At 47.2% G+C, this 24,705-nt stretch overlaps 1 protein-coding gene across 1 annotated transcript in view; it reads right to left on the bottom strand.

The window, feature by feature from the left end:
- LOC134958081 (cytochrome P450 2D15) overlaps positions 1–24,705 on the bottom strand; it is a 210,769-nt gene that overhangs the window by 97,834 nt on the left and 88,230 nt on the right. Inside the window, exon 2 of the mRNA XM_063940440.1 lies at positions 15,791–15,962. Within this exon, the coding sequence (XP_063796510.1) occupies positions 15,791–15,962 (172 nt within the window). The remainder of the gene's footprint in view (positions 1–15,790; positions 15,963–24,705) is intronic.

Here is a 24,705-nt window from a genome sequence, read left to right on the forward strand (position 1 = left end):
TTGTTACGAGTATACTACTATCTCTTTATCAACCAGTGTACAGTGCGGTAGTTCACGGCTGTGGCTACCTCTGTGTCGGCACACGGCAGGCAGTCCGTCCGACCAGAATTGTATTATTTATTATTATATACCTACCACCTAACCGTGGTTTTTTTTTCATTCTTTATACCGTCATAGTGTCATCCTAATTGTTACGAGTATACTACTATCTCTTTATCAACCAGTGTACAGTGCGGTAGTTCACGGCTGTGGCTACCTCTGTGTCGGCACACGGCAGGCAGTCCGTCCGACCAGAATTGTATTATTTATTATTATATACCTACCACCTAACCGTGGTTTTTTTTTCATTCTTTATACCGTCATAGTGTCATCCTAATTGTTACGAGTATACTACTATCTCTTTATCAACCAGTGTACAGTGCGGTAGTTCACGGCTGTGGCTACCTCTGTGTCGGCACACGGCAGGCAGTCCGTCCGACCAGAATTGTATTATTTATTATTATATACCTACCACCTAACCGTGGTTTTTTTTTTCATTCTTTATACCGTCATAGTGTCATCCTAATTGTTACGAGTATACTACTATCTCTTTATCAACCAGTGTACAGTGCGGTAGTTCACGGCTGTGGCTACCTCTGTGTCGGCACACGGCAGGCAGTCCGTCCGACCAGAATTGTATTATTTATTATTATATACCTACCACCTAACCGTGGTTTTTTTTTCATTCTTTATACCGTCATAGTGTCATCCTAATTGTTACGAGTATACTACTATCTCTTTATCAACCAGTGTACAGTGCGGTAGTTCACGGCTGTGGCTACCTCTGTGTCGGCAGTCGGCAGGCAGTCCGTCCATCCATAATTGTATTATTATTATAATATATACCACCTAACCGTGGTTTTTTTATACCACCTAACCGTGGCAGTCCGTCCATAATTGTATACTAGTATCCAATCCATCCATCTCCATTGTTTACCTGAGGTGCCTTTTAGTTCTGCCTATAAAATATGGAGAACAAAAAAGTTGAGGTTCCAAAATTAGGGAAAGATCAAGATCCACTTCCACCTCGTGCTGAAGCTGCTGCCACTAGTCATGGCCGAGACGATGAAATGCCAGCAACGTCGTCTGCCAAGGCCGATGCCCAATGTCATAGTACAGAGCATGTCAAATCCAAAACACCAAATATCAGAAAAAAAAGGACTCCAAAACCTAAAATAAAATTGTCGGAGGAGAAGCGTAAACTTGCCAATATGCCATTTACCACACGGAGTGGCAAGGAACGGCTGAGGCCCTGGCCTATGTTCATGGCTAGTGGTTCAGCTTCACATGAGGATGGAAGCACTCAGCCTCTCGCTAGAAAACTGAAAAGACTCAAGCTGGCAAAAGCACCGCAAAGAACTGTGCGTTCTTTGAAATCCCAAATCCACAAGGAGAGTCCAATTGTGTCGTTTGCGATGCCTGACCTTCCCAACACTGGACGTGAAGAGCATGCGCCTTCCACTATTTGCATGCCCCCTGCAAGTGCTGGAAGGAGCACCCGCAGTCCAGTTCCTGATAGTCAGATTGAAGATGTCAGTGTTGAAGTACACCAGGATGAGGAGGATATGGGTGTTGCTGGCGCTGGGGAGGAAATTGACCAGGAGGATTCTGATGGTGAGGTGGTTTGTTTAAGTCAGGCACCCGGGGAGACACCTGTTGTCCGTGGGAGGAATATGGCCGTTGACATGCCAGGTGAAAATACCAAAAAAATCAGCTCTTCGGTGTGGAGGTATTTCACCACAAATGCGGACAACAGGTGTCAAGCCGTGTGTTCCCTTTGTCAAGCTGTAATAAGTAGGGGTAAGGACGTTAACCACCTCGGAACATCCTCCCTTATACGTCACCTGCAGCGCATTCATAATAAGTCAGTGACAAGTTCAAAAACTTTGGGTGACAGCGGAAGCAGTCCACTGACCAGTAAATCCCTTCCTCTTGTAACCAAGCTCACGCAAACCACCCCACCAACTCCCTCAGTGTCAATTTCCTCCTTCCCCAGGAATGCCAATAGTCCTGCAGGCCATGTCACTGGCAAGTCTGACGAGTCCTCTCCTGCCTGGGATTCCTCCGATGCATCCTTGCGTGTAACGCCTACTGCTGCTGGCGCTGCTGTTGTTGCCGCTGGGAGTCGATGGTCATCCCAGAGGGGAAGTCGTAAGCCCACTTGTACTACTTCCAGTAAGCAATTGACTGTTCAACAGTCCTTTGCGAGGAAGATGAAATATCACAGCAGTCATCCTACTGCAAAGCGGATAACTGAGGCCTTGGCATCCTGGGTGGTGAGAAACGTGGTTCCGGTATCCATCATTACTGCAGAGCCAACTAGAGACTTGTTGGAGGTACTGTGTCCCCGGTACCAAATACCATCTAGGTTCCATTTCTCTAGGCAGGCGATACCGAAAATGTACACAGACCTCAGAAAAAGAGTCACCAGTGTCCTAAAAAATGCAGCTGTACCCAATGTCCACTTAACCACGGACATGTGGACAAGTGGAGCAGGGCAGGGTCAGGACTATATGACTGTGACAGCCCACTGGGTAGATGTATGGACTCCCGCCGCAAGAACAGCAGCGGCGGCACCAGTAGCAGCATCTCGCAAACGCCAACTCTTTCCTAGGCAGGCTACGCTTTGTATCACCGCTTTCCAGAATACGCACACAGCTGAAAACCTCTTACGGCAACTGAGGAAGATCATCGCGGAATGGCTTACCCCAATTGGACTCTCCTGTGGATTTGTGGCATCGGACAACGCCAGCAATATTGTGTGTGCATTAAATCTGGGCCAATTCCAGCACGTCCCATGTTTTGCACATACCTTGAATTTGGTGGTGCAGAATTTTTTAAAAAACGACAGGGCCGTGCAAGAGATGCTGTCGGTGGCCAGAAGAATTGCGGGACACTTTCGGCGTACAGGCACCACGTACAGAAAACTGGAGCACCACCAAAAACTACTGAACCTGCCCTGCCATCATCTGAAGCAAGAAGTGGTAACGAGGTGGAATTCAACCCTCTATATGCTTCAGAGGTTGGAGGAGCAGCAAAAGGCCATTCAAGCCTATACAATTGAGCACGATATAGTAGGTGGAATGCACCTGTCTCAAGTGCAGTGGAGAATGATTTCAACGTTGTGCAAGGTTCTGATGCCCTTTGAACTTGCCACACGTGAAGTCAGTTCAGACACTGCCAGCCTGAGTCAGGTCATTCCCCTCATCAGGCTTTTGCAGAAGAAGCTGGAGGCATTGAAGGAGGAGCTAACACGGAGCGATTCCGCTAGGCATGTGGGACTTGTGGATGCAGCCCTTAATTCGCTTAACAAGGATTCACGGGTGGTCAATCTGTTGAAATCAGAGCACTACATTTTGGCCACCGTGCTCGATCCTAGATTTAAAGCCTACCTTGGATCTCTCTTTCCGGCAGACACAGGTCTGCTGGGGTTGAAAGACCTGCTGGTGACAAAATTGTCAAGTCAAGCGGAACGCGACCTGTCAACATCTCCTCCTTCACATTCTCCCGCAACTGGGGGTGCGAGGAAAAGGCTCAGAATTCCGAGCCCACCCGCTGGCGGTGATGCAGGGCAGTCTGGAGCGACTGCTGATGCTGACATCTGGTCCGGACTGAAGGACCTGACAACGATTACGGACATGTCGTCTACTGTCACTGCATATGATTCTCTCAACATTGATAGAATGGTGGAGGATTATATGAGTGACCGCATCCAAGTAGGCACGTCACACAGTCCGTACTTATACTGGCAGGAAAAAGAGGCAATTTGGAGGCCCTTGCACAAACTGGCTTTATTCTACCTAAGTTGCCCTCCCACAAGTGTGTACTCCGAAAGAGTGTTTAGTGCCGCCGCTCACCTTGTCAGCAATCGGCGTACGAGGTTACATCCAGAAAATGTGGAGAAGATGATGTTCATTAAAATGAATTATAATCAATTCCTCCGCGGAGACATTGACCAGCAGCAATTGCCTCCACAAAGTACACAGGGAGCTGAGATGGTGGATTCCAGTGGGGACGAATTGATAATCTGTGAGGAGGGGGATGTACACGGTGATATATCGGAGGGTGAAGATGAGGTGGACATCTTGCCTCTGTAGAGCCAGTTTGTGCAAGGAGAGATTAATTGCTTCTTTTTTGGGGGGGGTCCAAACCAACCCGTCATATCAGTCACAGTCGTGTGGCAGACCCTGTCACTGAAATGATGGGTTGGTTAAAGTGTGCATGTCCTGTTTTGTTTATACAACATAAGGGTGGGTGGGAGGGCCCAAGGATAATTCCATCTTGCACCTCTTTTTTCTTTTCTTTTTCTTTGCATCATGTGCTGATTGGGGTGGGTTTTTTGGAAGGGACACCCTGCGTGACACTGCAGTGCCACTCCTAGATGGGCCCGGTGTTTGTGTCGGCCACTAGGGTCGCTAATCTTACTCACACAGCTACCTCATTGCGCCTCTTTTTTTCTTTGCGTCATGTGCTGTTTGGGGAGGGTTTTTTGGAAGGGACATCCTGCGTGACACTGCAGTGCCACTCCTAGATGTGCCCGGTGTTTGTGTCGGCCACTAGGGTCGCTAATCTTACTCACACAGTCAGCTACCTCATTGCGCCTCTTTTTTTCTTTGCGTCATGTGCTGTTTGGGGAGGGTTTTTTGGAAGGGCCATCCTGCGTGACACTGCAGTGCCACTCCTAGATGGGCCCGGTGTTTGTGTCGGCCACTAGGGTCGCTAATCTTACTCACACAGCTACCTCATTGCGCCTCTTTTTTTCTTTGCGTCATGTGCTGTTTGGGGAGGGTTTTTTGGAAGGGACATCCTGCGTGACACTGCAGTGCCACTCCTAGATGGGCCCGGTGTTTGTGTCGGCCACTAGGGTCGCTTATCTTACTCACACAGCGACCTCGGTGCAAATTTTAGGACTAAAAATAATATTGTGAGGTGTGAGGTATTCAGAATAGACTGAAAATGAGTGTAAATTATGGTTTTTGAGGTTAATAATACTTTGGGATCAAAATGACCCCCAAATTCTATGATTTAAGCTGTTTTTTAGTGTTTTTTGAAAAAAACACCCGAATCCAAAACACACCCGAATCCGACAAAAAAAATTCGGTGAGGTTTTGCCAAAACGCGTTCGAACCCAAAACACGGCCGCGGAACCGAACCCAAAACCAAAACACAAAACCCGAAAAATTTCAGGCGCTCATCTCTACTCCCAGTAGGCGGCGGCTTAGCGTGTGCAAAGCTGCTAAAAGCAGCTTGCGAGCGAACAACTCGGAATGAGGGCCCATATGCACTGAGGGGGGGAGGGGGGGGTGGAGATATAACATGTGCAGAGAGAGTTAGATTAGGTGGGGCGTGTTCAAACTGAAATCTAAATTGCAGTGCAAAAATAAAATCAGGCAGTGTTTACCCTGCACAGAAACAAAATAACCCACCCAAATCTAGCTCTCTCTGCAAATGTTGTATCTGCCACACCTGCAGTGCACATGGTTTTGCCCAACTGCTAACAAATACCCCTTTTCCACTAGCTCAAAAAACACAGGTAAATGCACAGAGGCGCGCATTTACCCGTGTTTTTTGCTAGTGGAAACGGCTCCCTCAGGAAAAACCCGGATCAAGTGACCCGGGAATCCTACCCGGGTAGCTACCTGGGTAGGACACGAGAATGATCCTGGTATGGTGTAGTGTAAATGGAAGCCGTGTGTTTACACTGTATGGAAGGGCGGCGTTGGGAGATCATGTGATCTCCCAGCGCCGCCCCTGCCGTGTCACCAGCAGCATCACCAACCCGGCAATATGCCGGGATGGTAACTGCTGATGGGAAAGGGGCCGATGCGGGTCTCAGCAGGGTAGCACCCTTGTCAGGCTCCCTGGTGCGACCCGCATCGTAGATGGAAAAGGGGTAAAATTTGCTGCTGCAATAAGCCCTGAAATACTCCCATTGTTTCTAGAGTATCTTTATTCTTAATCATGTGGCTAGTCCTTTACACAAGAGATCTGAAATCTGACACGTGCTGTTGAATGTACTGAACCTAAATGTAACTAATAGGCCCTACACACTGGGCGATATGAGTGAAAGATATGAACGATCTTGTTCATTAATGAACGAGATACCGTTCATATCTTTCAGTGTGGAGGCACCAGCGATGAACGATGCACGGCCCCGCGCTCGTTCATCGCTGTGCCCTGTCGCTTGTGCATGCAGGCCAATATGGACGATCTCCCGTCACTGCCCCCCCACCACTGGGTCGCCCGTTGGCCGTATCCGCCGTCGGACAGCTCGGCGGTGGATCCCGCAGTGTGTAGGGCTCATTACTCTAGTTAATTTACTATGTAATTAGGCATATTCCATTATATTGCAGCCTTTATCATAAATATGATATGAAGGATGTCATACTCTATAGGATTATCCTGACATATCTTATATCTTGAGCATATAACACCATATATCTGATTATTCAATGTAGTCATATTGAAATAACTCTAGAGCGCTTTGATATGGTAAAAAAACATCCCAATGAAACAGTGTTTGATGTATTAGGATGCTACATCATGCACTTTATTTTCAATATATGAATAGGATGTGTTCAGGGGTGTTGCGAGAACTTTGTGGGACCCATAGAACAGTTTGAAGGGGCCCCTGTCCCAGTGCTTCTAGAGAGACACCTCTCCACAGCAGTTGTTGATGTTATGACCCATAATAATGCCTTAGTTAATTTTATAAACCATAGTAGTGCCTTAGTTAATGTTATGCCCCATAGTACTGGCCTAGTATAGTTTATGAACCATAGTAGTGCACTATTTCACATTATGTCACACTGTAGACAGTACACATTGTGCAACATAGGGCCTAATTCAGACCTGATCGTAGCAGCAAATTTGTTCGCAGATGGGCAAAACCATGTGCACTGCAGGGGGGGGGGGGGGGGGGGGCAGATATAACATGTGCAGAGAGGGTTAGATTTGGGTGGGGTGTGTTCAAACTGAAATCTAAATTGCAGTGTAAAAATAAAGCAGCCAGTATTTACCCTGCACAGAAACAATATAACCCACCCAAATCTAACTCTCTCTGCACATGTTATATCTGCCCAACCCCCCTGCAGTGCACATGGTTTTGCCCATCTGTTAACAAATTTGCTGCTATGAACAAACAGGTCTGAATTAGGTCTACAGTACCCTGGAGCAAACAGTCTAGAGCTCATACAAAATGTATAATCATTAACAACATCACTTCTGGTGAGCCTAAATATGACATGTTGCATACCCTCCAACATTTTACACATAAAAATCGGAACAAATCCGAAAAGGGGGCATGGTCACAAGTAAAGGGCACGCCCCTTTTCCTATACCTTCAATGAATGCTTGGAAAGCCAAAAATCAGTACAGACCACACAAAAAAAAATAAGAATTTACTTACCGATAATTCTATTTCTCGTAGTCCGTAGTGGATGCTGGGAACTCCGTAAGGACCATGGGAAATAGCGGCTCCGCAGGAGACTGGGCACATCTAAAGAAAGCTTTAGGACTATCTGGTGTGCGCTGGCTCCTCCCCCTATGACCCTCCTCCAAGCCTCAGTTAGGATACTGTGCCCGGACGAGCGTACACAATAAGGAAGGATTTTGAATCCCGGGTAAGACTCATACCAGGCAGCCACACCAATCACACCGTACAACTTGTGATATGAAACCCAGTTAACAGCATGATAACAGAGGAGCCTCTGAATAGATGGCTCACAACAAGAACCCGATTAGTTAACAATAACTATGTACAAGTATTGCAGACAATCCGCACTTGGGATGGGCGCCCAGCATCCACTACGGACTACGAGAAATAGAATTATCGGTAAGTAAATTCTTATTTTCTCTGACGTCCTAGTGGATGCTGGGAACTCCGTAAGGACCATGGGGATTATACCAAAGCTCCCAAACGGGCGGGAGAGTGCGGATGACTCTGCAGCACCGAATGAGAGAACTCCAGGTCCTCCTCAGCCAGGGTATCAAATTCGTAGAATTTTGCAAACGTGTTTGCCCCTGACCAAGTAGCTGCTCGGCAAAGTTGTAAAGCCGAGACCCCTCGGGCAGCCACCCAAGATGAGCCCACCGTCCTTGTGGAATGGGCTTTTATTGATTTAGGCTGCGGTAATCTTACCGCAGAATGCGCCAGCTGAATAGTGCTACAAATCCAGCGCGCAATAGACTGCTTAGAAGCAGGAGCACCCAGCTTGTTGGGTGCCATCAGGATAAACAGCGAGTCAGTTTTCCTGACTCCAGCCGTCCTGGAAAAATAAAATTTACAGGGCTCTGACTACGTCCAGCAACTTGGAATCCTCCAAGTCCCCAGTAGCCACAGGCACCACAATAGGTTGGTTCAAGTGAAAACCTGAGACCACCTTCGGGAGAAACTGAGGACGAGTCCTCAACTCTGCCCTATCCATACAGAAAATCAGATAAGGCCTTTTACATGACAAAGCCGCCAATTCTGACACACGCCTGGCCAAGGCCAAGGCCAACAGCATGACCACTTTCCACGCGAGATACTTTAGCTCCATGGTTTTAAGTGGCTCAACCAATGCGACATTAGGAAATCCAACACCACGTTGAGATCCAAAAAGTGCCACAGGAGGCACAAAAGGAGGCTGAATATGTAGTACTCCTTTAACCAAAGTCTGAACTTCAGGCAGTGAAGCCAGTTCTTTCTGGAAGAAAATCGACAGAGCCGAAATCTGGACCTTGATGGACCCCAATTTGAGGCCCAAACGTCACCCCTGCTTGCAGGAAGTGCAGGAATCGACATAGTTGAAATTCCTCCGTCGGGGCCTTCATGGCCTCCCACCAAGCAACAAATTTTCGCCAAACGCGGCGATAATGTCTTGCGGTGACATCCTTCCTGGCTCTGATCAGGGTAGGGATGACTTCCTTCGGAATACCCTTTTCCTTTAGGATCCGGTGTTCTACCGCCATGCCGTCAAACGCAGCCGCGGTAAGTCTTGGAACAGACAGGGTCCCTGCTGCAGCAGGTCTTGTCTGAGCGGCAGAGGCCAAGGGTCCTCTGCCAGCATCTCTTGAAGTTCCGGGTACCAAGCTCTTCATGGCCAATCCGGAACCCCGAGTATGGTTTTCACTCCTCGCCTTCTTATTATTCTCAGTACCTTGGGTATGAGAGGTAGAGGAGGAGACACATAAACCGACTGGTACACCCACGGTGTCACTAGAGCGTCCCCAGCGATCGCCTGAGGGTCCCTTGACCTGGCGCAATATCTTTTCAACTTCTTGTTGAGGCGGGACGCCATCATGTCCACCCGTGGTCATTCCCAACGGTTTACCCGCATTTGGAAAACTTCTGGATGAAGTCCCCATTCTCCTGGGTGTAGGTCGCCCATCGGAGAATCCTTGTGGCTTCTGCCATCGCCATCCTGCTTCTTGTGCCGCCCTGTCTGTGTACATGGGCGACCGCCGTGATGTCGTCTGATTGGATCAGTACCGGCTGGTTCTGAAGCAGGGGCCTTGCTTGTCTTAGGGCATTGTAAATGGCCCTTAGCTGCAGAATATATATGTGAAGCGAAATCTCCTTGGAAATTTCTTCCCTGTGTGACTGCACCCCAGCCCCGAAGGCTGGCATCCGTGGTCGCCAGGACCCAGTCCTGTATTCCGAATCTGCGGCCCACTAGTAGATGAGCCCTCTGCAGCCACCACAGCAGCGACACCCTGTTTCTTGCTGACAGGGTTATCCGCTGTTGTATCTGTACATGGGACCCGGACCATTAGTCCCACAGGTCCCACTGGAACGTCCTTGCGTGGAGTCTTCCGAATGGAATTATGCTTCGTACGAAGCTACCATTTTTCCCAGGACTTGTGTGCATTGATGTACCGACACCTGTCCTGGTTTTAGGATGTCTCTGACTAGAGATGACAACTCCTCGGCTTTTTCCACTGGAAGAAACACTCTTTTCTGGTCTGCGTTCAGAAACATTCCCAGGAACAGAAGACGTGTCGTCGGGACCAGCTGTGACTTTGGAATATTGAGAATCCAGTCGTGCTGTTGTAGCACTTCCCGAGAGAGTGCTACCCCCACTACCAACTGTTCTTTGGACCTCGCCTTTATCAGGAGATTGTCCAAGTACGGGATAATAAAAACTTCCTTCTTGCGAAGGAGTATCATCACTTCGGCCATTACCTAGGTAAAGACCTTCGGTGCCGTGGACAACTCCAACGGCCGCGTCTGGAACTGATAGTGACAGTCCTGTACCACATATCTGAGGTACTCCTGGTGAGGGGGGGGGAATGGGGACATGCAGGTACGCATCCTTGATGTCCAGGGAGACCCTGTAATCCCCCTCGTCCAGGCTCGTAATAAGCGCCCTGAGCGATTCCATCTTGAACTTGAATCTTCTGATATAAAAGTTCAAGTATTTTAATTTCAAGATGGGTCTCACCGAACCGTTGCGGTACCACAACCACTGTGGAATAGTAACCCCTTCCTTGCTGAAGGAGGGGCACCTTGACAATCACTTGTTGTGATTATAGTGTTGAATATCCACCAACACCGTCTCCCTGGCAGAGGGAGGTGCCGGTAAGGCAGATTTTAGGAAACGGCGGGGGGAAGAACGTCTCAAACTCCAGCCTGTACCCCTGAGATACTACTTGAAGGACCCAGGGATCCATGTGAGAGAGCCCACTGTCCGCTGAAATATCTGAGACGGGCCCCCACCGTACCCGGGTCCGCCTGAGCAGCCCCAGCACCATGCTGTGGACCTACCGGACGCAGGGAGGACTTCTGCTCTTGGGAACTAGCTGTGTGTTGCAGCTTTTTTCCTCTACCTTTGCCTCTCGGCAGAATGGATGAGCCTCTAGCCCACTTGTTTTTCTGGGGCCGAAAGGACTGTACTTGATGATACGGTGCTTTCTTTTGTTGTGGGGTAGCCTGTGGCAAACAAATTAATTTCCCAGCAGTAGCTGTGGAAACGAGGTCTGAAAAACTATCCCCAAACAGTTTTACCCCCTTATAGGGCAACTTTCATGTGCCGATTCGAGTCGGCATCGCCTGACCATTGCCAAGTCCATAACCCCCGTCTGGCGGCAATGGACCTAGCGCTTATTTTTGATGCCAGCCGGCAAATATCCCTCTGTGCATCACGCATGTATAAGACCACGTCTTTTATATGCTCTATTGTCAGCAAAATATTGTCCCTATCCATAGTTATTTTCCGACAGGGAATCTGACCACGCAGCGGGAGCACTGCCCATCCATGCCGAAGCAACGGCTGGTCGCAATATAATGCCCTAGTGTGTGACCATATCTTATAGGGTAACCTCCTGCTTTCTATCAGCAGGTTCCTTCAGGGCGGCCGTACCCGAAGACGGTAGTGCCACCTTTTCTGATAAGCGTGTAAGCGCTGTATCTACCCTATGGGGTGTTTCCCCGCGTGACCTATCCTCTGCGGGAAAGGGTACGCTGCCAATAACCGTTGTAGAAATTATCAATTTCTTACCGGGGGAAGACCACTCTTCCTCACACACCTCATTTAATTTCTCAGATGCAGGAAAAACTACTAATAGTTTTCTCTCACCAAACACAATACCCTTTTATGTGGTACCTGGGGTATAATCATAAATGTGTAATACATTTTTCATTGTCTCAATCCTGTAACGGGTGGACCTATTTGGAGGGTACACCAGTCTCATCGATGTCGACACTGGAGTCAGTATCCGTGTCGACATCTGTGTCTGTTATCTGAGGTAGCGGGCGATTTTAGAGCCCCCCATGACATTTGAGACGCTGGAACAGGCACAAGCTGAGTAGCCAGCTGTTCCGTGTCGTCGGCCTTTTATGTAAGGAGTTGACACTTTCACGTAATCCTTCCATAAGTTCAACCACACCGGTGTCGACCCCGCAGGGGGTGACAACATATTTACAGGCATTCGCTCCGCCTCCACCTCATTATCCTCCACATATCTGTCGACACAGCCGTACCGACACACAGCACACACACAGGGAATGCTCTGATAGAGGACAGGACCCCACAAAGCCCTTTGGGGAGACAGAGGGAGAGTATGCCAGCACACACCAGGGCGCTATATATCACAGGGATAGCACCTATAAAAAAATGTTTTCCCTTATAGCTGCATATATGTTGTATACTGCGCCTAAATTGTGCCCCCCCCTCTCTTTTTAACCCTTTCTGTAGTGTAATAACTGCAGGGGAGAGCCAGGGAGCTTCCCTCCAACTGAGCTGTGAGGGAAAAATGGCGCCAGTGTGCTGAGGAGATAGGCTCCGCCCCTTTTTCGCTGACTTTTCTCCCGCATTTTTATGGAATCTGGCAGGGGTTAATATACATCCATATAGCCCTGGGGGTTATATGTGATGTATTTTTGCCAGCCAAGGTGTTTATATTGCTGCTCAGGGCGCCCCCCCCAGCGCCCTGCACCCTCAGTGACCGGAGTGTGTGGTGTGCATGAGGAGCAATGGCGCACAGCTGCAGTGCTGTGCGCTACCTTGGTGAAGACTGATGTCTTCTGCCGCCGATTTTCCGGACCTCTTCTTGCTTCTGGCTCTGTAAGGGGGCCGGCGGCGCGGCTCTGGGACCGGACTCCGAGGCTGGGCCTGTGTTCGGTCCCTCTGGAGCTAATGGTGTCCAGTAGCCTAAGAAGCCCAAGCTGGCTGCAAGCAGGCAGGTTCGCTTCTTCTCCCCTTAGTCCCTCGATGCAGTGAGCCTGTTGCCAGCAGGTCTCACTGAAAATAAAAAACCTAAAACTAACTTTTTCTAAGAAGCTCAGGAGAGCTCCTAGATTGCACCCTGCTCGGTCGGGCACAAAAATCTAACTGAGGCTTGGAGGAGGGTCATAGGGGGAGGAGCCAGTGCACACCAGATAGTCCTAAAGCTTTCTTTAGATGTGCCCAGTCTCCTGCGGAGCCGCTATTCCCCATGGTCCTTACGGAGTTCCCAGCATCCACTAGGACGTCAGAGAAAAGGTACTGTACCTGCCAAAAAGGTATAGTTGGAGGGTATGATGTCGTTCTGCAGAATACTGATATGGATATCTGACAAGGGATCAGAGCTGGGAGCATAGTTGTGCGCAGGGGGGGTGCCTGGTGCGCACAGGCACCCTCTAATGTGTGGCACCCCGATCTCAAATGCCTGATGCAGCGATCGCCGAGCAGGCTGATTACTGTCCCCTCTGCGCTGCACCCTGTCAGGACTGCATTACTGCCGGATGCCTGGGTTAATCAAGGGTGCCACCGCCACCGGCTTTCAAACTCCCGCTCCACCTCCATGTACAAAAACAGCGTGATGTGACGTAATGCTGCTCGCACGCCCACCCGTCACACCCGCCACATGCCCACCACTCTCCTTCTATGCTATGCCTATGCCAGCCACTGATGAGGATCAGCATGCAGCCAGCGTTCCTCTTAGGAAGACAAATTCAATACTGGCAGGCGATCGGCAGCAGCTTTGACACGTTACTCGTTTTTCCAGCAGCAGCAGCAGAACTAGTCTGCGACTGTCAGTGTCAGTGAGTGACTGACTTGTAAGTAAGCTGCTGCAGCTTGCAGGGGAAAGAGAGAGGGAGCCAGACCAGGCTGAGGAGGAGCAGTGTAATTGCAGTGAGTGCCATCAGGGGTGTTTGTTTGGTGCACACCACAACATCTGACAATGAATCTGCTTTATTAGGATTGCTACAAGGGTGGATATTTAATGTTGCGTTACAAACAGGCAACAATGTCTGATCCTACTCAAATAGGCGCCACCTCATTAATGTGCTCCCAACACACAAGAGAAAATAATGTAAAATGTATATACATTCCTTATGATCGTTCCATGAATCTCTTCATCCACATCAAGATATTGCATATAATTAACTCCACATGTGGGAAGAAACACATAAACTTTTCATGTGTAGTACAGTAAATTTAATGTGACATCATACAGAAAATAACATAGAAATAAGTGTTCCACGGTGGTGTCCCTAGGGGACTGAACAATTACCAGATTGGGTGGAGAACTGATGGAAAGCAGTTCTCAATAAAGCTCTTATTAGTTGGTCCAAAGGAAAAGCCACCCGGGTAGGCAGAAACTCAGGAACAATACTGTCAATCTGGCTAGCATCCAGTACCTTCAGGGCAGCTCCGGAAACCAGGGTCCTCTGACACAGTTCACCAACGCGTTTCAACCCTTTTTGGCTGGGTCTTTCTCAAGGCAGTGTGTCAGAGTCTGATGCTTCCTGTCCTTAAAAATAGGCCTTAACCAATCAGAAAGCCTCTGTTCGTGCGCCCCCGGCCGGAAGCGCATCATCCTCGTCGTGACCGGAAGTGCGTCGTCCGCAACGTCCGTTCGTCCACTCCTCCTGTCCTCAAGCGTGTCATCAGCGGTGTATACTAGTACTGGCCGGAAGTGAGGATAACGGTGGTGTTTTTACTCCATATGCTTATTACCGGAAGTTCGTGGAGGAAAAACACCACCGTTATCCTCACTTCCGGCCAGTACTAGTATACACCGCTGATGACACGCTTGAGGACAGGAGGAGTGGACGAACGGACGTTGCGGACGACGCACTTCCGGTCACGACGAGGATGATGCGCTTCCGGCCGGGGGCGCATGAACAGAGGCTTTCTGATTGGTTAAGGCCTATTTTTAAGGACGGGAAGCATCAGACTCTGACACACTGCCTTGAGAAAGACCCAGCCAAAAAGGGTTGAAACGCGTTGGTGAACTGTGTCAGAGGACCCTGGTTTCCGGAGCTGCCCTGAAGGTACTGGATGCTAGCCAGATTGACAGTATTGTTCCTGAGTTTCTGCCTACCCGGGTGGCTTTTCCTTTGGACCAACTAATAAGAGCTTTATTGAGAACTGCTTTCCATCAGTTCTCCACCCAATCTGGTAATTGTTCAGTCCCCTAGGGACACCACCGTGGAACACTTATTTCTATGTTATTTTCTGTATGATGTCACATTAAATTTACTGTACTACACATGAAAAGTTTATGTGTTTCTTCCCACATGTGGAGTTAATTATATGCAATATCTTGATGTGGATGAAGAGATTCATGGAACGATCATAAGGAATGTATATACATTTTACATTATTTTCTCTTGTGTGTTGGGAGCACATTAATGAGGTGGCGCCTATTTGAGTAGGATCAGACATTGTTGCCTGTTTGTATCTTTCAAAGGTGTTTTGAAGAGTCACTTTTCTCCTGATTCCTACTTTACTTGGCTGCCTATTACTTGTTTGCGCAGAGATTTATTATCTATAACACTATATCCCACATTAATATTGCGTTGACCATCAATAGATGGTGTTAGACACGCCCAAAAGGCGGTGCTAGACACAGCACTCCGATGGTGCACCCCCTAATAAAATGTGCTGCGCACGTCTATGGCTGGGAGATCACCTATTGACTGAAGTAAGTGACCAATAACCTGAATACATGATTACCTTTTTCTGTACCAAAGTCAGCAATATAGTGGTATCAAGAGGATAATTGATAAAGGGAATGTATACAATTACTATTATTGGGGTCAGGCAGGGATTTTTTCCCCACATATACTTCCCTGAATTGGAAATGTACATTGAGGGGCGGGGCAGGGGGATGTTTTTCCCTTCCTCTGGGTTAACACAAACAATACAAATAGAATTTAGTCAAAGTAGCAGTTTTTGGAAATGTGTGTTTTTTGTTCATCATCATAAAATGTATTTTAAACAAATAAACATAACACCATTCTAAACAGACAATCTTGGGTAAAATTCCAAACTTGCCGTACCTTTGGAATCGCCTGCACATTCTACTTTCTCATAGAGAGGAAATCTGGGACGATCTGCTATATCCTCAGACCTGTTTATCAGAGCTTCCTTCATCACTTCAAACCCATTGAGCACCACGATTTTAGTCCAGAAGTACTGCAGGCTAAATATGTTCCCGAACTTCTTGCTTAGCTGTTGAAAAATATGTATTTAATAACAAATTGGTGATGATGTGAATTCAATTACCCTGTAAACTTATCTATATTGGAATAGAAATTTCCCTGCTCAGACCTGAGTTTTTCACCTCAGCAAACTCCCAGATTTTTGCTTGCGACCCCTTTCACACTACACCTGAGCATGGGAAAATCCCACGTCATCCCCTTTCAGATATACAGTAAGCCAATACTGCAGGCTATATACTGTAAGTTCACAAACTTCTTGCTTAGCTGTTGAAAAATATATGTATTTAATGGTAAATCGGTGATGATGTGAGTACAATAAATATATATATATATATATATATATATATATTTATTTATAAAGACAGGATTTTTGCACTCAGCAATAAATCCTTTACTTTGATTCCATGGGGAACAATGGAGACCGGCAGTGGCTCCTTACCTGTCTTGCCAGAGAGTCTGCATTGTCTGAACTGCCATTCCCAGGGGGAGATAACACCTCTCCCTGGGACTGCCTGTCTGGCTGTGATTAAGAGGCAGTCTCTGTGAGTGGCGGAATTGACTGGGGGGTGGGGGAGGGGGGCTAATAAACTGCCAAAGCTGGAGAATCTGGGCGGTAGTGTCATTACAGAGGTGTGGGGTTGCGGGTCACATCCAAGTGTCACCCGCCAAGGGGTGACACCAAAATGTTGGCTCCTGCTCAGTGACAGGAGCCAGGAGCTGCACTGTAGCATTACATGCAGCACCCGGTCCCTTTCACAGCGTAGGAGCCGTAACTGCAGCCAACACAGTCACTGGGGACAGCCAGCATCACCTGGACTTTCGGAGTGACGTACACAGGTTCGGGATGCTAAGTCACACCTCTAACCCAGTGATGTCATGTCCAACCAGTGAGGCCACTCCTCTTTTGATGGCACAAGCCTTTGGCATGCTTATTGATTCCAACTGCCACACCGGGTGTTTCAAAGGTTAGTGATGCCTCTGATCCTGGGCACTTCTAAAAATAAACCTTTTGGCACAGGCTCCTTCCCCTCTTTACAAACAATTACTGTCATTCAAGAAACATTTAAACTAGCAAACTCCTTAAGACAGAGGTAAGGTAGGAAAAATAGAGCTTATACGAACAGGAACTATGTAAAGTGTACAAAAAAATAAGAACACCATACAGTAGGCTATAGCACCTACTAAGCCCAAAGAACAGAGACAGCCCATAGAATCCATCTGATCATTGTTTGGTAAGGAGGCAACAACAATTTCCTGATTAATATGATAACAGGACATTACTTTAGACTAAAAGGATTATTTGGTTCGTAACATAGCTGTATCTTTACAGAAGTTTTAAAAGGATTAACCCAGTGGTTCTCAAACAGTGTGCCGTGGCACCCTGAGGTTTCCCGGGTTGGTGATCCAGCATCAATTCAAATTATTTATGGTCAATATAACAGGCAAAATCAGTGCTTGTGGCTGCCAATCATAACATATGTGAACAAACAGAAGGGAATCCTGTCCCTCATCACATAACTGACCCTTAGGATGACATATAAACACAATTTACTTTGTTTAATATTTTTTTCAGAATTTCTCAATAAAGAAAGCGTTGGCCTAGTAGTGCTGTGAAAAAAAAATCTGATACTCTAGGGTGCCCGTGAAAAAAGTTTGGGAACCACTGGGTTAACCAAAAGGAGAGCTAAAGCTCAGAAACTCTAAAGCTCAGAAACTTTTCTGGCAGAATAGATAACCAAGATGAAAACTGTTTTCCATATTAACATCTTAAGGTCTAATGACTCCAATGGTTCAAAGGGAGGAAGTTGTAGAGATTTAACAATTACATTTATTTCTAAAGGTTCTACACAGGGGGAACAAAGGAAGGTTGTATATAAATGGCTGCTGTAAAAAAAAAAAGTCTGAATTGCTGGCATTAATGCAATTTTCTTTTGGAAAAAAGACTGAAAGTGCAGATACTTGTCCCTTTTAATAGAATTTAGTGTCAGACTCAATTTTAACCCAGTCAATAGAAATACCTTGGAGAGCAAAATTCCAAAGGTCTGAATGCTTTTTTTCTGGCACCAAACAAAGTAGGTATTCTACACCCTATGATAGATCTTGGCTGATACTGGTTTTCACACCTTTTTCTTTTGTTTCACAACATTTCTGACGAACATTACGTGTAAAAACATTGGCCTTTGGAAATTCTGTTTGAATAGCTATCAGGTTAGGTTTTATGCAGGATCCAGCCTGAGCAGGAGATGCCATGTTGAGTAGGTCTGTGTACCATGACCTACATAGCCAGTCTACTGTAGGGATATCAGATGGCATTCACTTTCTTTTTGGCTTTTTTAGAACCCACAGTAGCATTGCCATTGGTGAGAATATGTAAATTAGAGAGAATGGTATGTTCAACGAACCATCAGTGTGTATATAAGAAATGCCCCATGATCTAGTGTTCGGGAGCCGTACCTCCTCACCTTGTGGTTCAAGCAATCAAGTTGAATTCTGGCTGGCCCAACAGATCCACAAACTCCTTGAAAATCTTGAGAAGGGAGAGATATCCAGCCACTCAAGTAATCTGTTTTGCACTTGTCTACACCTGGAATGTAAACACCAAAGAGATCTGGGAGGAAACTCTTTGTTCAATTCATAATCATTTCCCAGTGAGGCACTTAAGAGGTTTAGACTTTAACCTCAAGTCACTATGCCTCTCATCCAAGAATCCAAAATTGCCTGCAACCACCAGTCCCTGTAGATTATAGTGAAATCTGCCAAATAGTGAATGAACCCATCATGCTGATGGTTTATTAGTGGGCTTAGGGGCAGGGCGGCATTCTTTCCAAGCCTATATGCTTCTAGACCTCCTCTTGGCATCGGCCTATGATTGAATCTGTGGAACCTTGGCTTCCATGGAGGTCAAAAGGATTGAAAGGAAGAACCATTACACTTCAGTGCAATAGATGAAAGAAATGAGGTATTAGTGACAACTGCCGAGGCAATAATTTGTTTCATATTCAGGACTAAAGAGAACTTTCCCATCAAAAGGAATTGATTCCAAGGCCACCTTTGATCACATATCTGCCTGCCAGAGTGCACCTGGCTGTGATTATAGTGACAGATACCTTGGCTGAATTAAACCTTTGTCAGTTGCCACTTAACCTACGTACACAGCTGAACCTTCAATGTTTTCATCAAAGGAGTACAATTCAAAGAGTGGTCTGTCAGACCTCAGGCCCTCATCCAATTGATTGGCCCCTGCAAATGACAAACATATGCAACAGGGTAGACACACCAGAAGGGGTAAAATAAATGCATACCTCCCAACATGACCCTCTCCATGAGGGACACAATGCTCCGCTTCTTGACTTTTTTCTTAATTTGTGATTGCCAGCACCTGTGCTGAACATGTTAATGGATAAGAAAGGTGTTTCAGCACAGTTGATGGCAATCATAAATTAAGAGGGAAGTCCAGGAGCAGAGCATTCTGTCCCTCCTGGAGAGGGTCATGTTGGGAGGTATGTAAATGATTGATGATATAGGTAGACTAAAGGAATTGTCAAGCCCAAAGGCTAAATATAGAATCAAGGGTACTATAATGGAAACTACTGAGGAGGATTGGGATTTAGGAGTCACTATTTTGAGTGATTTAAAGGCAGGGAAGCAATGTAACAGAGCAATGAAAAAGGCAAGTCATATGCATGGTTTCATAGGGAGAGGAATCAGTAGCAGGAAAAAAGAAGTAATAATGCCACTGTATAGGTCATTGGCACAGCCTTATCTGGAATACTAAGTTCAGTTCTGGAAACCATATCTCCAGAAGGATATATATACGTTAGAGAGCGTACAAAGAAGTGGCAACTAAAATGGTCCAAAACTTACCTGTACACACTAATAGATCTTAACGGATTGGGATCGAAATGCCAGCGTTTGGGATGCTGGCAGTCAGAATACTGACCGTGGCATCCCGATGTTCAGAATCCCTACAGGGGAAGCCTAACCCTAACCCTCCCTGGTGGTGACTAAACCTAAACCCCCTACCCCACAACCTAAACACACACCCCTGTGGCTTACCTGTCAGATGTGCCGGCAGTCGCTCGTTCGGGATCCCAGCGGTCAGGATTCCGGCGCCGGGCTTCTGACCCTGTTCAAGATGCCAGTGTTGGCATTCTGAGTAGTGTCGGGATTCCGGCATCAGTATTTCGACTGCCGGGATTTTGAACGGATCCCTTCTTAACATGTATAATTTGGAACAGAGAAGGGAAAGGGGGTCATGATGGAAATTTTCAAGGGTTTTATCTAGAGATGAGCGGGTCCAGTTCTCAGAGAACCGAACCCTACCGGACTTTGCCTTCCGAGCCCGGATCCGAGTCAGGCTCGGGTTTTCCCGCCTGACTCGGAAACCCGAATGCGGCAAAACGTCAACATCCCACTGTCGGATTCTCGCGGGATTTGGATTCCATATAAGGATCCGCGTGTCACGGCCATTTTCACTCCAGTCTCAGAGAGTGTATTGAGAGAACATGTCCTCAGTGTTCAGTGTCTGTGTGGTGGTAGGAAAGTGGGGTGGCGAGTCTTGTGCTGTGTTGTGCTGTCCAGTGCAGTGTAGTCAGTGTATTGTGCTGCATCAGTCCAGCCAGTCACAGTGTTGGTGTTCTCTGCTGCCATATATCTAGTGTAGCTGTATAAAGTGGTGCTGCTGCTATATGTCCACTGCTGCAGTATAATAATTATAACAACAACCTGTTGTGCTGCATCAGACCAGTGGTAGTGTCCTGTCCCAACAGTCATTCCAGTGACGATATATGCTGCTGCTATATGTCCACTGCTGCAGTATAATAATTATAACAACAACATGTTGTGCTGCATCAGACCAGTGGTCGTGTCCTGTCTCATCAGTCATTCCAGTGGCGATATACGCTGCTGCTATGTGTCCACTGCTGCAGTATAATTATAACAACAACATGTTGCGCTGCATCAGACCAGTGGTAGTGTCCTGTCTCATCAGTCATTCCAGTGACGATATACGCTGCTGCTATATGTTTACTGCTGCAGTATAATAATTATAACAACAACATGTTGTGCTGCATCAGACCAGTGGTAGTGTCCTGTCTCATCAGTCATTCCAGTGACGATATACGCTGCTGCCATATGTCCACTGCTGAAGTATAATAATTATAACAACAACCTGTTGTGCTGCATCAGACCAGTGGTAGTGTCCTGTCCATCAGTCATTCCAGTCATTCCTGTGCCACATATTGTCTCATATAACTCCCAAAAAAATAATGGAGAACAAAAATGTTGAGGATAAAATAGGGAAAGATCAAGAAGAACCACTTCCTCCTAGTGCTGAAGCTGCTGCCACTAGCCATGACATAGACGATGACATGCCATCAATGTGGTCTGTCAAGGTCGATGCCCAATGTAATAGTAAAGGGCATGTAAAACCCAAAAAGCCAAAATTCAGTAAAAAGAACCAAGAAACTTAACTTAAATCGTCTGAGGAGAAACGTAAACTTGCCAATATGCCATTTACGACACGGAGTGGCAAGGAACGGCTGAGGCCCTGGCCTATGTTCATGGCTAGTGGTTCAGCTTCACATGACGATGGAAGCCCTCATCCTCCCGGTAGAAAAAATAGGATTTTAATACCTACCGGTAAATCCTTTTCTCTTAGTCCGTAGAAGATGCTGGGGGTCACCATTAGAACCATGGGGTATAGACGGGATCCGCAGGAGATATGGGCACTTTAAGACTTTCAAAGGGTGTGAACTGGTTCCTCCCTCTATGCCCCTCCTCCAGACTCCAGTTATAAGAACTGTGCCCAGGGAGACGGACATTTTGAGGAAAGGATTTATTGTTAAAAACAAGGTGAGCATCTTACCAGCTCACACCTCAAATATGCCGCAGAACGTGGCATTCAACAGAACACAAGCCAATGGCGTGAATAATAGCAGCAACATGCTGACCATAAATGTCACACAACATGTGTGCAACTACAACTAATAACTGCAGATACAGTACGCACTGGGACGGGTGCCCAGCATCCTCTACGGACTAAGAGAAAAGGATTTACCGGTAGGTATTAAAATCCTATTTTCTCATACGTCCTAGAGGATGCTGGGGTCACCATTAGAACCATGGGGTTATACCAAAGCTCTAGAACGGGCGGGAGAGTGCGGACGACTCTGCAGCACCTATTGACCAAACTTGAGGTCATCATCGGCCAAGGTGTCAAACTCGTAAAACTTTGCAAAAGTGTTTGACCCTGACCAAGTAGCTGTTCGGCAAAGTTGCAATGCCGAGACCCCCCGGCCAGCCGCCCAGGACGAGCCCACCTTTCTAGTAGAATGGGCCTTCACTGAATTAGGTAACGGCAAACCTGCCGTGTAATGAGCATGCTGAATCGTACCACAGATCCAGTGCACAATGGTCTGCTTGGAAGCAGAACACCCAACTTGTTGGGAGCAGACAGAACAACCAGAGTCTCTGTTTTCCCAATCGGAGCCGTTCTGGCGACATAAAACTTCAAAGTTCTGACCACATCCAGAAACTTTGACTCAACGAAGGCGTCAGTGGCCACAAGCACCACAATAGGTTGGTTCATGTGGAAAGAGGGAACAACCTTCGGCAGAAATTGTTGACTTGTTCTCAATTTTGCACTATGGGGGTCATTCCGAGTTGTTCGCTCGCTAGCTGATTTTAGCAGCATTGCACACGCTAGGCCGCCGCCCTCTGGGAGTGTATCTTAGCATAGCAGAATTGCGAACGAAAGATTAGCAGAATTGCGACTAAATTATTCTTAGCAGTTTCTGAGTAGCTCGAGACTTACTCCTACACTGCGATCAGCTCATGCCACTTCGTTCCTGGTTTGACGTCACAAACACGCCCTGCGTTAGGCCAGCCACTCCCCCGTTTCTCCAGACACTCCCGCGTTTTTCCCTGACACGCCTGCGTTTTTTAGCCAACGCCGGGAAAACGCTGAGTTGCCACCCAGAAACGCCCCTTTCCTGTCAATCATTTACCGAACACCAGTGCGACTGAAAAGCGCCGCAGAAGCCACAGCAAACCAGCTAAGTTTTTAGTAAAATAACTAAGCGCATGTGCTCTGCGTACCTTGCGCATGCGCAGTAAGCGACTAATCGCAGTATAGTGAAAATCTGCATCGAGCAAACAACTCGGAATGACCCCCTATCTTCATGGAAGATTAACAAGGGCTCTTGTGAGACAAGGCCGCTAACTCAGACGTCCGCCTTGCAGATGTCAAGGCCAACGGGATGAACACTTTCCAAAGAGGAACTACAACTCCAGCTTCTGAAAAGGTTCAAACTAATGTGATTAAAGGAACCGCAACACCACATTAAGGTCCCATGGTGCCACTGGAGGCACAAATGGAGGTTGACTGTGCAACACGCCTTGCACGAAAGTCTTAACTTCTGGAAGGGAGGCCAATTATTTTTGAAAGAAAACCTCTAAGGCTGAAATCTGTACTTTAATTGAGCCCAACTTTAGGCCCGCAGTCACACCTGCTTGTAGAAAATGGAGAAAACAACCTAGCTGAAACTCTTCCGTAGGAGCCTTCTTGTATTCACACCAAGAAACATATTTTCTCCAAATACGGTGGTAATGTTAAGACGTTATCCCTTTTCTAGCCTGAATAAGTGTGGGAATGACTTCACTGGGAATACCCTTACGGGCTAGGATTTGGCGTTCAACCGCCATGCCATCAAACGCAGCCGTGGTAAGCCTTGATACACACCCGGCCCCTGCTGTAACAGATCCTCGCGCAGAGGAAGAGGCCCGGGATCTCCTATGAGTAATTCCTGAAGATCTGGATATCAAGCCCTCCTTGGCCATTCTGGGTTCTTCTTATGATCTTTAGAACTTTTGGCATGAGAAGAAATGGAGGGAATACATACACTGACTGAACCACTCACTGTGTCACCAGTGCATCCACGGCCATTGCTAGAGGGTCTCTTGACCTGGAACAATATCTCTGAAGCTTCAAGTTGAGATGAGATGCCATCATGTCTACTTGAGGAACTCCCCAACGACTTGTTACCTCTGTGAAGACTTCTTGGTGGAGGCCCCACTCTCCTGGATGGAGATCGTGTTTTCTGAGGAACTCTGCTTCCCAGACGTCCACTTCTGGAATGAAGATTGCTGACAGAGTGCCTGTACGCTTTACCTCCCAGCGGAGAATCTGTGTGGCTTCTGCCACCGCCGCTCTGCGTTTCGTTCCGTCCTGATGGTTTTTTACATGCTACTGCTGTTACCTCGCCCGACTGGATCAGTACGGGTAGATCTTGAAGAAAATGTTCCGCTTGTAGAAGGCCGTTGTAAATGGCTCTCAACTCCAGAATGTTTATGTGGAGACAAGTTTCCTGACTTGACCATTCCTTGGAAGTTTCCCCCCCTGTGTGTCTGCTCCCCAGCCTCGGAGGCTTGCATCCGTGGTCACTAGGGTCCAGTCCTGGATCCCGAACCTGCTCCTCACTAGGAGGTGAGATTTGTGCAGCCACCACAGGAGTGAGATTCTGGTCTTGGAAGACAGGATTATCCTCCGGAGTATGTGTTGGTGGGATCCGGACTCTAACAGGTCCCACTGGAATACACTGGCATGGAATCTACAAAACTGTACGACCTTGCAGGCCGCAACCATCATCCCCAGCAACCGTATGCATTAATGGATAGACATACTTGCAGGTTTTCAAATTTATTCGACTAGTCTCTGGATCTCCAGAGCCCTTTCCACTGGAAAAAAAACTCTG

Source organism: Pseudophryne corroboree, chromosome 9 (assembly GCF_028390025.1).
Source record: "Pseudophryne corroboree isolate aPseCor3 chromosome 9, aPseCor3.hap2, whole genome shotgun sequence".
Classification (NCBI taxonomy): Eukaryota; Metazoa; Chordata; class Amphibia; order Anura; family Myobatrachidae; genus Pseudophryne; species Pseudophryne corroboree.